This window comes from Drosophila hydei, unplaced genomic scaffold (genome assembly GCF_003285905.1).
Source record: "Drosophila hydei strain 15085-1641.00,03,60 unplaced genomic scaffold, DhydRS2 tig00000364-arrow-arrow-pilon, whole genome shotgun sequence".
In the NCBI taxonomy this organism is placed as follows: Eukaryota; Metazoa; Arthropoda; class Insecta; order Diptera; family Drosophilidae; genus Drosophila; species Drosophila hydei.
This window is the reverse complement of record NW_022045718.1, coordinates 116,350-131,313: the sequence shown is the minus strand read 5'-3', so window position 1 is coordinate 131,313 and position 14,964 is coordinate 116,350. Positions and strand designations below refer to the sequence as shown.

General features: G+C 34.3%; 1 protein-coding gene across 1 annotated transcript; it reads left to right on the top strand.

Moving 5' to 3' along the window:
• The first annotated feature begins 7,655 nt into the window (after positions 1–7,655).
• On the top strand, positions 7,656–8,746 carry LOC111593770 (mitochondrial 2-oxodicarboxylate carrier). The gene has a single exon (XM_023306790.2). It carries the CDS (start codon positions 7,748–7,750, stop codon positions 8,663–8,665), a length of 918 nt encoding a protein of 305 aa, XP_023162558.2. The 5' UTR covers positions 7,656–7,747; the 3' UTR covers positions 8,666–8,746.
• Positions 8,747–14,964: the final 6,218 nt, after the last annotated feature.

Here is a 14,964-nt window from a genome sequence, read left to right as displayed (position 1 = left end):
CATACATAAATATATGTTTATAAATATATATATATATATATATATATACAAAAGTTACCTCATCTGTGCTGAGCTTTAAGATTATTGCCAAAATTATTCACAGCCTGTTAAAAGAAAGCAATAATTCAAGTTCAATTTCATGAGAGTTTTTGCAGAACTTAACTTTTCAGCTACTATATAATATATGTATATGTCAATGACAAATATGACCTGTTTCATTTTAAGATTATAGCGTTCAGAGTAAAGAGAAATATGAAAAAAAAAATTGTATATAAAAGGCGTGGCTCTTCGGAGCGACATACAAGTTTTGTATGTCAAGCGTCTGGTTCTGCGAATCAGTTGTCAGATGCTCCCAGATCATTTATATATATATGTATATATATATATTATACACTATTCATGCACTCAGTATCACTACATCTAACATTAACAGCCTAACAAACTAATCGACGTTCCCTTGTGCATTTTGTAATCTTTATTTTCAAGCAAATGAGATTATTAAATTCATTATTTCATACTTAATTATTATAAAGCATTTTATATAATTATCATTTCATTAGCATTCCATAGCGCAACTTGGCCTTTAATCAATATTAAAATTGTAGTCAATAAACATATATACTACATTATCTATCCGCTAAGACTCTACCTATAAATATATGTTTCGCATTAAAGCCGTAGCTAAGCGCCCAAAGCAGGCGCATTAACCAAATTATAAGCCACGCACTACAGTGGCAAGGCGTGCATGTACCTATTCTGAGGCACTGTAATAGTTTGCCAACATAAAATTTCATAAAGAGCACACGCCGGAAATAGGAAGGATGCGCTTTGTCGCTCCAACTAGGAATCCTCGAAATATATACATGGATATCTGTATGTCTGTGTGCGTTTCTAGGAAGTAAATTTCGTTATCGTTTATTATTATTATTATGCGAGATGTGTGAAATGTCTGTATACGTGCATGTATGTGTGCCTTGTGTTTGTGTTGTGACGTGGGAAATAAATTTATATTCATAACACAGGACGCGGACGAGGTATAAAAGACGCTGGCGGAGCTGAAGGCTCAGCGCCCACAAGTCGCCAACATGCATACAAAGTGCTTTATGTGTATCACAAGATGTTGTAGTAGCTCCTGCTGCTGCTTCCAGCTGCTGCTTCAGCTACAGCTACAGCTACAGCTACAGCTACAGCTACTCCTGTTGTAGCATTACATCAACAGCCGTCAGACTGGCAAGTTTTTTGATTAAGCTTAGAGTTGAAGGAGTCTGGAGTTCACAGTGCATCCCGGAGCTCTGTTAAAGCTTTGAGTCTGTGCAGCAAGCTAATGGCATTAGCTAGTAGCTAGCTTCTACATATTGATTACTAATTTACTTGCAGTCTGCGTCTCAAGTTTCGGCCCGAAAACTTCACATATCACGTCAACAGAAATGCAGATAACTACATTTTGCCAGCTAGCCAGCCCAGATCAGGAATTAACAACGAAGCCAGCCGTCCAGGTGGCATTCACGTTGCAGGTGGCTGGCTAGCCCTTTGCTTGCAACTTCTTCGTCTTCTCTTCATATAAAATGTACAAAGCGACAGTGCAAAAGTAATTTTGGGCACAGCAGAGACGTAGGAAACCATGACTAGACCCAATATGAACTTCCACTCAAAGTCAGTCATGCATGTAGTCAAACGGCAAATGTCGAAGCTTGAAGCACATCCAGCTTCAAGCTCCCTTAGCCCCCGAGCCACGAGCTGCGAATGTTGAGCGACAGTCGCACAACAATCAAAAAGCGTATGGAAGTCAAAGGCGCCGCAGGGCACAGGCGGCGGCGGCGGCGGGCGTGGCAGATAGTGAATGCTTACTGAGCCCAGCGCCCATCAATGGCATTGGGCATTGGGCATTGGGCAGAAGGGGTTCGATGCAATGCAATAACTTGCCAAACTGACACCATATCCTTGGGGTCCACTTTTTGGCAGCGGCACATGTAGCGCTCTTTGCTCTAAAATAGTTCTTTTTTTGCATTTATATCTGTATAAGGAAAAGGGCACTATACGCACGACTTCTCATCATCATGTGTATTATGGGTATGCTTGCTTTTTGAATACACTCAGCGAAATTCGGGCAAGCAGAAGTCAGTTGTAATGTTAGGTACGGTTAGGTGGTTAAATTTGATGAAGTTGCTGTAGTAGATAGATAAATATTTAAAATGAATTGAATATGTAGAATTTAATTTATATTACAATTATTTTAAATAAAAATAAATAAATATATTTTAAATTAATTTTTATTCAAATTATTTTAAATATTTAAAAAGAAATATATATTAAAATTATTGATTATTATTAATGAAATGAATTTGTAGAATTTAATTTATATTACAATTATTTTAAATAAAAATAAATAAATATATTTTAAATTAATTTTTATTCAAATTATTTTAAATATTTAAAAAGAAATATATATTAAAATTATTGATTATTATTAATGAAATGAATATGTAGAATTTAATTTATATTACAATTATTTTAAATAAAAATAAATAAATATATTTTAAATTAATTTTTATTCAAATTATTATGAATATTTAAAAAGAAATATATATTAAAATTATTGATTATTATTAATGAAATGAATATGTAGAATTTAATTTATATTACAATTATTTTAAATAAAAATAAATAAATAAATTTTAAATTAATTTTTATTCAAATTATTTTAAATATTCAAAAAGAAATATATATTAAAATTATTATGAATATTTTCAAATTCAATTTATATTAAAATTATTCTAAATATTTAAAATAAAATATAAATTTTAAAATTATTAAATATTTTTATTAAGAAATAAATGTGAAATTATTTTAAAGTTACAAAAGTACGAGAACATTTTAAATATAAATTTTATAAAATAGTCTAAAAATATGAAATAAATATCAACAGCAAGAAATACAAAAGTTCCTAGCCAAAAATCGATAGAAACTATCGATATATTTCATAAGCTCAACTTTTTTCTAGCAATAATTTGCAGAATCAACTCTTGTTTATGGAATATATTTCGCTGTCTGTACGCATATTTCGAATGGAGGCAATGCGAAATCATGCTCAAATCGAGCAAATTGCATATTTCTTACGCTCGCGATTTAATTTTTGATGCGATATGCCGCAGAGTCGACTGGAGCAGAATCGGAAGTCAGGAGGGCGTCTCCACTGCAATTGCAGCAGGAAGCTTAGGCCACATCCTTAGCTACTCGCTTGTCTTACACTTTGGGCTGCTGCGAGTGTGTGACTTGTAAATTTCCCCAGTTGAAGCAGCAGCAGCAGCAGCAGCCGCAACAGCAGAGGCGCTTGATTGAGCGCACGTTTTGCCGGCTTCGAGTTGGACTGTCAGACAGTCAGCAGCGCTTCACTTGACTTTTTATTTAAAATATATAGTATGATATAGGGGGACCGAGCACGAAATTAAACAAAAAAAAAGAGGTAGGAAATGAAGCAAACGGCTAACTCTTTTTATTTCCCAAGTGTCAGAGCAAGCCTTGGCGCAATTTTCGTTTGGTTTCTCTGTCTGTCGCCCTCCTCTGGCCGATGGCAGCTCGTACGTGTTTAGTTATCTTATTCAGGTTTTGCAATGCACCACCTATGGCTGCGCTTACGCAAGAGCTTATATCTCTATATTGAGGCTGTAGTTTTAAATTTCTGCAATATCATTAACATCATTATTAAAACTGTTCTCTGTATGGGTATTCAATGCCTTTCGCTGTATTAAAGTTGGATAAGCTCAAGACTCACTAGCTCCTAGCATTTTTGCCTGTCACGTCATGAGTATGTAAATTTTTATTTTCTCTCGTGTCTCGCTTTGAATATTATACAGTATTAATGTGAAAAAGTACAGCGTTGATTTCACATGTCTCGCTCGCAACGCACTTGGGGGAAACCCTGTGCAAGGCCCTCCAGCCAAGCGGAGGTGGTGAAAAATGTTGCAAAGATGCAAAACAACTGTTGGCAGTTTGTCAAATTTGATTTGTCATACATCAAATGGCTTTAAAATGACAAGAAGCACGAAACGGGAGCTGTCAGCCAAATGGTTCTTGACTAGAGCTGCAAACTGCTCCCACAAACAGACACCATAGAAGAGCCAAACAAATTTGATAAAAAAGAAGAGGAAAGAAAAAGTGTTGATGTGTAAAAAGGCCCGAGGGCTGCATAATGGTAAATGCAAACTACCATAAGAAGAATTTATGTAAATCAAATACGTTCTCAACCAGTTGGTTATAGTTGCGAAATCGTTGGCTAAGAGAACTAATCGGACTAAGAAATGCTCTAAAATTGATTGCGCTCAAGAAGACTTAAAGTTGTCCTTTAATAAATAAATATGTAAATATAAATAAAAAAATATATATAAAAATAAACATATATATATAAAAATAAAAATATATATATATAAATAAAAATATAAATACAAGTTTATTTATAGTGAAGGCTCTGAAAAGTTAAATAATCTTGACAAGATACCAAATACCCGCATTGTAGTCTCTGGGTTTAAGAAGTCTCAATAAATCATCGTACAGAAGACGATACTTATCGATCTAATAAAATCTAAGTAGCGTAGATATAAAACAATAACAGCTTAAATTCTTAATTAAAATTATACTCAAAAGTGAAAGTAGAACTTTTAGAGAGATGGACTTGGATAGTTGAGATAAAAAAGCTGGCTATGTTGGTATATAATATATAAAACTTTTGGTCTACAATATGTATAACTTATATATAACAGAACTAAAAATAAACCACATTTTCATTGATATATTTGGGTTTAAAATATTTTGGCTTTTATATATTAAATGATAATTAAATAAAATAAAATAAATTATTATTTATGTGAAGTGTTGATTATAATTTCTAAATCGAGTTTTTTATTTTATAAATTATAAAAAAAGTTGTTAACAAACAATTTTTAAGCAGAGTTCTCTTTAAGTCTACCGCGTCTAGAGCTGCTCTCCTAGCTTGCTATTAATAGACCGTTCATTATTTGCATCGGCATGCTGCTGCATACATTAACTAAGCTACAAAGTGGCGCTATTTCTGTGGCCCTAAGTAGCTCATTCATTTACTTAATATTCTAATATAAATTTTAACGCACTCCATCAAAAGAGCTGCACTCGAAAGGCGAGACCCGCTCAAGAACACGGTTGGAATGCCGGCAGGAACTGCCGCCAGCTATGCAAACAGTTTGTGCCAACTTAGTCTGCTGCCGGCCAGGACTTAGAGCACCCACACACACGCACGCAGAGACAAGCGTCTGTTTGAAGGACATGAAATGAAACTCATTTGCTTCATTGGGCCTGGTGAGAAGGCTGGATAAGTGGGCTGGCAAATGCCACAGTTGGTTTTTGCCCAAACCTGGCTGACTGCCTGCTTGGCATTTGTGCAGCGTGACACGCAAATTGCCAGGATACACACAGGGAAACACATTTATATACACACACACACATACACAGCTAGACAATGCAGCGTGTTTAACTTCGCCTGCGACAAGTCAAGTGGGAGCACAATGGACTCCGACAGCCCAGACACTCATTTGCTGCCGTACCAGCTGCCGTAGCTGGGCCAGTATGACCATGACTAATTTGTTAGCAATTATGTTGGATTGACATCCTCGGACTGGGCCACATTAGCATAATTGTTGGTTTGAGCAACCGCCCACAGGTGTGACTTTCATGAACTTACATTACTCATGACTGCCGCACGACACGCGTTCAGGTGTTTAAGCAAAAACTAACATTGATTTACAGAAATAATTCTTAAATTTTTGATGTAAGCCTGGCTAGCTGTTGCTGCAGCTAGATTTTAATTCATAGCTAGTGTTTAAATAGTAAAAGTAACTGAGATAATGGAGTTGTTCTGCATAAGATATAATTGAATAAGATACAGAAGTATCTTCAACTATTAAAAGTATCAAAAAGATACAAAAGTAACCGAGATAATGGAGTAGCTCTGTATAAGATATAATTGTATAAGATGCAGAAGTATCTTTAATTAGTAAAAGTATCGAAAGATACAAAAGTAACCGGGATAATGGAATAGCTCTGCGTAAGGTATAATTGAATAAGATACAGAAGTATCTTTAATTAGTAAATGTATCAAAAAGATACAAAAGTAATGTAGTAGCACTGCATAAGATGCAAATGTTTAAGATACAGAAGTATCTTTAACAAAGAAAAGTATGCAGAAAATATTGCGAAATGTAAGAGTATGTAAAAGATACAAAAGTTTCTTCAGCAAACCAAATTCTTTGTAAAATATTACGTATTTATGATATACCAAGTTATCTCTTAAATAAAACTACAATTAATATCTATATAATACACATATCTGTGATATACAAAACTATTTATAAAACGTATCTTTATGATATCAAAGTTTCTATTAGATACAAAAGTATCTGTTGGAGTCAAAAGTATTCTTGAGTTGCAAAAGAATTTATAGGATACATGCGCATCAGAGAAATACAGAACTATCTATCAGTAACAAAAGTATTTGTTAGATACAATAGTATCTGTTGGATACAGAAGAGTTTTTGAGTTGCAAGAGAATTTATAGTATGCAAAACGCAACTTAGTCATATGAAACTATCTTAAGTAAAAAATGGAGTACAAACTCTCTGAAGAATAAACTCTCTTCATATAAAGTGAAGTCTTAGCTGCTACTTTTTGCGCTTTAAAATACACATGCTATATACGTTGCTATCTTCTACCTTCTATTGATGTCAGTTATACATTATAAATATCAAAACTTGCAGGGTATTTGATCGTCGGCAAGCTCTCGCTTTGCAAACTTGGTAACCTCAGCTTCAACTACTTAATGACTTAAACAACTAACTACAATGTAAAGTCTCGCATAAAGTTTCCACTCTAAAAGTCAGTCAAATGCAAAACCGCAGCTTGTTTTGGGGGTCTCAGGTTCAGGGAACCAGCCAAAGCGACAGTTGGGACAGGAGCTGAAAATAGGGACACAAACCGCAGCTCTGCATGTTTAACAATTTGCACTTAATTGTTTAGCTCAACAACAACAATTACGAGACAACTGACAACAGAAGCAGCAGCAAGAACAACCATTTTACGAGTATAACACATTCACAAGCGAATTGTAATTAATTTATGTGAAGTGTTAGGGGAGCTGCTTTGAGTGAGCCACTAAATAGTTTCCTATTCGTTTGCTCGTTGATTTTTGACTACTGCTGACCATTTGATACGCCCACTTAATTGTGTGGTAATTGAAGAGCTACTGGGCGTGGTCAGCAGATGGCAATTTGTGCAGGTGAAGTTGTTTGACGCCGTGGGAGTAGCTAATATCAGTGAGTAGTCACTAGATGCTGCAGCAGATGCGGCGCAGAAAAGTATCTATAAGATACAAAAATATCTTTAATATGACAAAACCTGTTCGAGCTGCAAGAGTTCTTCAGAGACAAAATAAGCATCTGTAAAATATAAAAATATATATATAAATACACAAAAGTATCTTTAAGAAGCTTTTTGGAAACCCTCCAGATGCCGCAGCTTCTACAATAGTCCGTCCATCGGATTCTATCTTTCCGGATGCAAAGCCGACATGTTCCTGCTTGAACAGGTGCAATAATTAAGCTTTTATTGGAATTTACAAAAATGTGTATTCATTTGAAATTTTAATCAGTTTAAGATATTTGCAAAAATTTAAATGAAAAATTTTAAGACAAGCCTCTAAGCCAGAGGGCCACATATATAATTTATGCCTAAATTTAGCGGGAACTATGGAAGACACCCAGAGCATCTACCAGAAAATCCAATCTATCAATTTATCGCTGGCAGTTCATCAAGTATTATGGATACGTTGTTACTGCAGCCATTGGATGTGATTACGACTCGACTGCAGTTGCAGAGCAAAACGATCGTAGGGCCTGTACACTATACGGGCATGTTGGATGCCTTCAAAAAAATATTTCGCCAAGAGGGTTTGACAGCATTCTGGCGGGGCTTAGTGCCAGTTTTAGTGATTGATACGCCAAAACGTTCAATTAAGTTTCTGGTGTTTGATCAATCTAAGTCGTATTTTATGTTTGGCTCATCATCGCCATGCCCGTGGACTTATGCATTGGCTGGTGGGATGGGAGGTATCGTAGAGGCGCTGATACAAACTCCTTTCGAAGTAATTAAGATTACACAGCAGGCAAGTCGTAAGAAGCTTCCCTCGCTACAGGTGGCAAAGCGTATAATTCGAAATGAGGGCTATGGTTTCGGAGGACTGTACAAAGGCGTCTCAACTTTGGTGGCTCGAGGTTTTGTCTTTAATGTCATATATTTGGGACTATATTGGACAGTTCGAGATGCTACACCTGAGACTCAACATCCGTTTAATGACTTTTTGCGCCATTTGGCAATAGCTAGTCTATCCAGTTTAATGGGCTGTGTCATAAGCCTTCCACTAGATACAGTAAAGACACGGATACAAGGACCACAGCCAGTGCCGGGTAAAATCAAATACCGTGGAACGCTCAATACCGTGTTAATAATAACTCGAGAAGAGGGTTGGACGGCACTATACAAAGGCATAGTGCCGGTCTCCATACGAATGGTGCCTGGCGGAGCTATTTTACTTTTAGGTTACGAATTTGTTAACAAGATTTTGGAATTAAAGTTTAACCATTAAAATTAATCAAGCTAAACTTTATAAGTTAGTAGGAAATAAAGTGATGCCCAACCTAGGCAAACCTAAATTTGTAAGCTGCTTTCATATATCAAAAAAAGTATATATATAATTATATATAAAAAAATATAGAATAATAAACAACTCATAGCAAAGCACAATTTTAAATACCTTTTTTTTGCGAATTTCTGTATGGGTAATGTGAGGTGTTATAAGGTTGTGCAACAACCCGTTTTTTAATTAAACTATAGCTTGAATGCGTGTTTTCAATGGCAACAAGAATAGTTATTGAAGCAAGCTAGATGACTGAAGTTGAAGCCTGTGGCTCATTTGATTTCGACATCGATAATTAGACAAGGCTAAATCGACTCGTTCTGATGAAGACCATGTCTTCTTCTGGCTATTACACACTTTTAATAAAAGCATTCTAAACGGAATTGCCATTTTCATTGCAATAAGCAATAATAAATTAATTTGTAATATTGAATGAAATATGATTGCATAAATATATTAATAAACTCTCTGGACCTAGGTTCAACTAATTGCTGAGAGATTTCTATATTTCATTTCCACATATGACTTGCTATCACAGCATAGCTGTTTGCTCTAGCAATACCATTGAAATGAAATGATTAACTAATAGAGAAGCAAAATAAACAAATTAGGCAAACATCGCAACTCACATTTGATGCTGGGGACAATTAAACAAGTTGAGCAACAAATCGAATCGTCCGGATGCAACAATACAACAACAATATATCAAACAATAAATGTGTTTTGGCTTTTCTGGGCAACGAAAATGTCTCCAGGGTCAATTTCAAATGCATACGAATTGCCGCATGCACAGAGAGAAAGAGAGAGAGAGGGGAAGAGAAAGAGAAAGGGAGAGACACTCATACGAGTTCGAAATATACATAGATTAGTGTAATTACGAGTATAGCCATGGAGTGGAATGATGTCAATGTTGGCTCTAAGGCATTTCACTGCACTCATGAATTGCAGAGAGAACGAGATAGCGGGAATGCGTGAGTGAAAGAGAGAGACAGTTTTGGGCGAGTGTTTGGCATTAACAACATGATGCTGGTTACATTTTGGCAGATGGCAAATTCAGCTTTTGATTTCATTTCATTACCCATTGCAATTTCAACTATGAATAATTGAATATGTGCATCGCATACTTTAAGGCATCAAATTGCCATTGCCATTGCCATTGCAATTGCAATTGTTTGGCTTTGTTGTTGCTGTTGTTGTTGTCAGGCTTTTGGCTAATTCAGCTGGAATATGCTTATTACGCATTAAAACTAATTAAGCATGAACATTTCTGCTGACACCCGCCTCACATCACCTCGCTGCTAACCAATTGACAAAAGTTTGCAAATATTGTTGTTTATCTTTGATTGATGTCAGTTTTAAATTGTCAAACATTTAACCATGGCTCGTTGTAAGCTCTTAATACGGAGAGCTGAATGCATTGAAAATATGTATTAAATAGATGAAATGTGTTGATATAACATATTATAAATAAGAATATCTAAAAATATTATATGTTATATAATTGTATAATATTTTTAAAATTAGTAAAATATATATAGAAGAAAATGTAACAAAAGGAAAGTGTGAAATATTTAATTTTTAGTATTTTATATTTAAATTAAAGCTGTCTTAATAGACAACATTTCACAGGATAAATTTATTTTAAGGTTTATTATTTTCATATCAACAAAATAAGGTAATTCGATTTATCGATAACTGAAATCGTTTATTTTTTTTTACATAACAGTTCTTTGTTTAAAGTTAATTTAAAGTTAAACCATAAACCACATAAAGCAGACAATGCTTTCTATAATTTTATCCAAATAAATCGCCAGCTTTAGCAGTAATTCTTGCAAAGATTATGTAAGTAGAAAAAAATTGGTACATAATTAAATCAATCCGAATGCCCTAAATGCAGCCCGTTAAGCTCACTTTTAGCAAAATTTATCCAGCTATCACTTTAATTGCTTTTGACTCAATTAAGCCCCGCAAATGCCACGCATAATTCCAATAAAAGTGCCCAAGCACACTTGAAATTCAACAATGGCCAAACGCTCAATCAACAAGAGTCCAATCACTAATAGCAAACAGAGCAAAAAATTGCTTTTTGGCCTTTTGAAAAATTCAGCATAAACAAATTGAGTTAACAGAAATGAAAAGCGGCCAATGGAAACTTAATTGTTGTCGCATTTCGCTTTATCTCTTTATCAATTGGTTACTTCAGCTGCCTCGACGCTGTTGTCTAGTCAATAAAATATGAATTATTTCAAATATTTTGGCGTACAAATAAATCAAATGCCAACACTCAGCATCAAAGAGAGTAAAATGGCAAAGAAAACAAAAAATACAAGCAAAAATATTTCGCATTTCCTTTTATTTTCTTATATTTTTTTTTCGTCTGCTCACAAATTTTTTATCAGCACATAGCACAAATTTCGTATACGTCATGTGATTGTGGTTGAATGCCTGTTTCTGTTAGTCTTGTTATTCTTGTTGTTGCTGCGGTTGTCTAAATAAATTTTGTATTGACCATGGTTAACGCTTCAGTGAGCAATAAGCAAGCGAGGGGCAGGCAGGCAGTCGAACGTTTGGTTTGGGTGGAATTTTCGTTTCACACCAACTGTGAAAAGCACAAAAACCACAGAGAGAATTTTGCTGGCCGCCAACTGCTGTTGCTGTTGCTGTTGGCCAACGCCTCGAAGCATGCCACAAGTTATGTTACACACATACACACGTATTGCCCACTCAAATGTGAGTATGAGTGTGTGTGTGTGCGAAATAAAATGCTCATATTACACTAGTTATACAATTGTTGGACGTAAATATGATTAAGCCTGTGGCTGAGCCAAGTGGACTCAGAAACCAGCCAAAACTCAAAATGAAATGAAATAAATCTTTGAGCTTGTGCATGTGTGTTACCTTTTATATTTAGAAGTTTTACAACAGTTTAACATCATTAAGCACTATTTTTCTTTCTAAAAATTATTATATCAATATTTCCTATTTAGAAATATTTAAAAAATTTTATTTTAATTTTATAAGAAATTTTGCTCAAATTTAATTTATAATTGTATAACCCCAAAACAATATTTATATTTATTGTACTAAGTAAACTATTGTTTTTATTAATATCTTAAAATATACTTTATAATAATAATGAATTATAGTAATTTGTGTCTTGCCTTAGGTCTCGCCGAACTAAAACTCAAATATTTATACTCTAAACTGAAGTTAAATTTCTAAATATTTTTGGTCAATATAATGTTTTTTTGTAGAGCATTCGAATTTCTTAACATAACTGAACTTTATTATTGAAAATTCATAACACGTTTCTGCCCAGTCGAAATGGGAGCGGCAGTCGAATTTTATTTTATTTCTTTTGATTTCGGTAGTGTTATTTGTGTTTTTTCGATGGTCGTTGCCCCTGAAAGCTTAAAGCCGCAATGTAAAGTGCGGCGAAAATGAAATGAAATTAATATGAAGTTTGACTTAACGCCTCATAAATCATTGTCCAATTTTCATGTCGCATGCCCTGCAGCAAGCAGCACCAGCACCAGGACGAACAGGGACAATCTTGTGCTGACGCTGTCCTGGCTGCCTGTAACACAAACACACTTAAAATGATTGAAATATATGTATGGCAGCTCTATATGCGTATCATGCTGCTACATTGCAGCAAAATGCGATATATATATATATATATATATATATATATGTATATGTATGGGAAATATGTATGTATACAAAGACAAGCTTCATATTGGCCAAGAGCGAAGACAGGAACAGGGCCGAAGACTGAAGACTTCCTCATTACACGCTTGTCACGTGCACATTTAACGATTCGCTGCACACACACACACACACAGTGACATAATTACACACACACGCCGAGAGAGACACCAACACCCGTGCATGACAGTCATTCATATTAATAATGTCGGTCAAAAAAAACATTACATAGACAGTGCTAAAAAAATACTCAGCCGGCCATGCATACAAATTTCAGTTTAAAGTAGAAGAGATCATGGCTCTCAACTATGGTCCTATATACTTTTACACAAATTTAACTAAACTGTAATAATTTTGTTAAAACTTTTATATAAATTTATAGATTTTTGCAAGTTTTTCAACTTAAATTTAACAAGTTCTCATGCAGCTGCAGTTGTATATTTAATTTGCTTTGCAAATTATGCACAAGTCTCTCTCGCCCCCTCTCTCTTTCTTAGTTTCCCTGTCTGTGTCTGGTTTTCTCTTTACCTAGTTGCCAAAGTGAAATCTAAGCCTTAACACAATTTTCTAGTATTTTAGTTTAAAGCCAAATACAAAACAAAGGTCAGAAATAGTAAAAGTCAAATAAATTCTATAAGCTCTCTTCTTACTTTTAAGCCTTTACATTACTTGATATGTTTGTGACTTTGAACAACACTTGTAAAATAAATGATGATTTTTATTTTGAATAAATATACAAATATTTAAGAAAAATTTTAGTAAATTTAAAAATTTTAAAATTTAAAAAGCATATAAAAGAAAATATATCTCTAGAAGAAAGTAATCAAAAGTTTATTGAAAAACAGAAATGGAAAGAGAAAATCATACAACATAAATAAATAAATATAATATAAACTAAATATTTTTTATTTATTTATATAATATAAATAGAATTTATATAATAAATTTATATATATATATATATATAAACAAAATATTTCTTAAAATAATTAATATAATATAATTAATATAATAAATATATTTATTTACTAATTAAATAACATTTTTGTATTTATTTATAAATAAATATTTATTTAATACACGAAATTTTACTAAATGTATTTTTAAAATCAATAAAGTGACTAAACTTTAACGCAACCTTTGCCAGCATTTTAGTGGCTTCCATTAAAACATTTAATTTCAATTTAATGTTTAAATTGCAGAGCTTGCCGCTCAAGTTCATATGCAGTAGAAAAGCATTAAGCTGACACTGGACCACTGACCATATGCACCACATGACGTCCCATTACACAGCCTCACACACCACGCACATACCACACACACTCACCCACACACACACGCACACTCAAATCTTGATACAGATAATTAAACATGCTGCGCACGTGCAGCGGCTGCTTTCAACATTTTATGCCCTGATATTTAAGCAAAAAAAAAAAAACAAATAAAATGCATTGGGTGGGTTGGGGGCATGTTTATATGTCTGGTCTGCCTCATGGTCTGGGTCACAAATTGGACCACAAGTAGTGCCCAAAGTACGAACTAACTTTATGTCAAAATTCCTACAACACTGGGAACAAGAACCAAGCAAGTTATGCGTCTGCTGGCGATTTTTATTTATTAATTAAAGCGAATTTTACGTGTTAATGAAATAAATTGTGGAAAGCATGTTCAACGACAATGGGGGAAACATGTATTTCAGAAAATACATATATATATAAGGACATCACTCTTATGTGTTAGTAAAGAAACAATATTTACTATGTACAATTTGTGCAATCTGAAAAATGGGAAAACAAATACATATCATGAAACTCGTAACTTAAATAGATTCAGATAATCCAAGGAAAGCTGTCAACGCGCTGCATGGCTGTTGTTGCAACCGCAGTTGTCCTGAAACTGCGTCAGTTACCAGCTATTCAACTGCTTTGATGCTGCTAAAATTAAGCTGCAACATGTTGCGTATACGCCATGTTGCATCGAACCAAGCAACTTGTCGTGGCATGTTAATGCTTACAGCTGTTAGTAGAAAGCTAATTCATAACAACTGAGCTGCTAATGTATAATATAGAAATAGATTTTCAATATTTCTATTATATATTTTTATACCCTGATCCCATTAAAAATGGGAAATCAGGGTATAATGGTTTTGTGCAAATGTATGTAACAGGCAGAAGGAGGCGTGGCAGACCCCATAAAGTATATATATTCTTGATCAGGACGACAAGCCGAGTCGATTGAGCCCTGTCCGTCTGTCTGTCTGTCCGTCTGTCCGTCTGTCCGTCTGTCCGTCTGTCCGTCTGTCCGTCTGTCCGTATGTGTGAACGCGTGGATCTCAGCATCTATAGGAGCTAGAGACTTGAAATTTTTTTTGTAGGTCCGTGTATAGCACGCGCAGGTCAAGTTTGTTTCAAATATTCGATAACTATTCGCATTTAATTGTTATCGAATAAAAACATTATTGAAATGCAGTAAATAAATTATATCTCGAACGTCTTAAGAGCTAGAGCCTCCAAATTTTGTATTTAGTGTTATGTATATTT

Excerpts from the sequence above, each read along its gene's own strand:
- LOC111593770 (XM_023306790.2), top strand. The coding sequence starts at position 7,748 with ATGCCTAAATTTAGCGGGAACTATGGAAGACACCCAGAGCATCTACCA.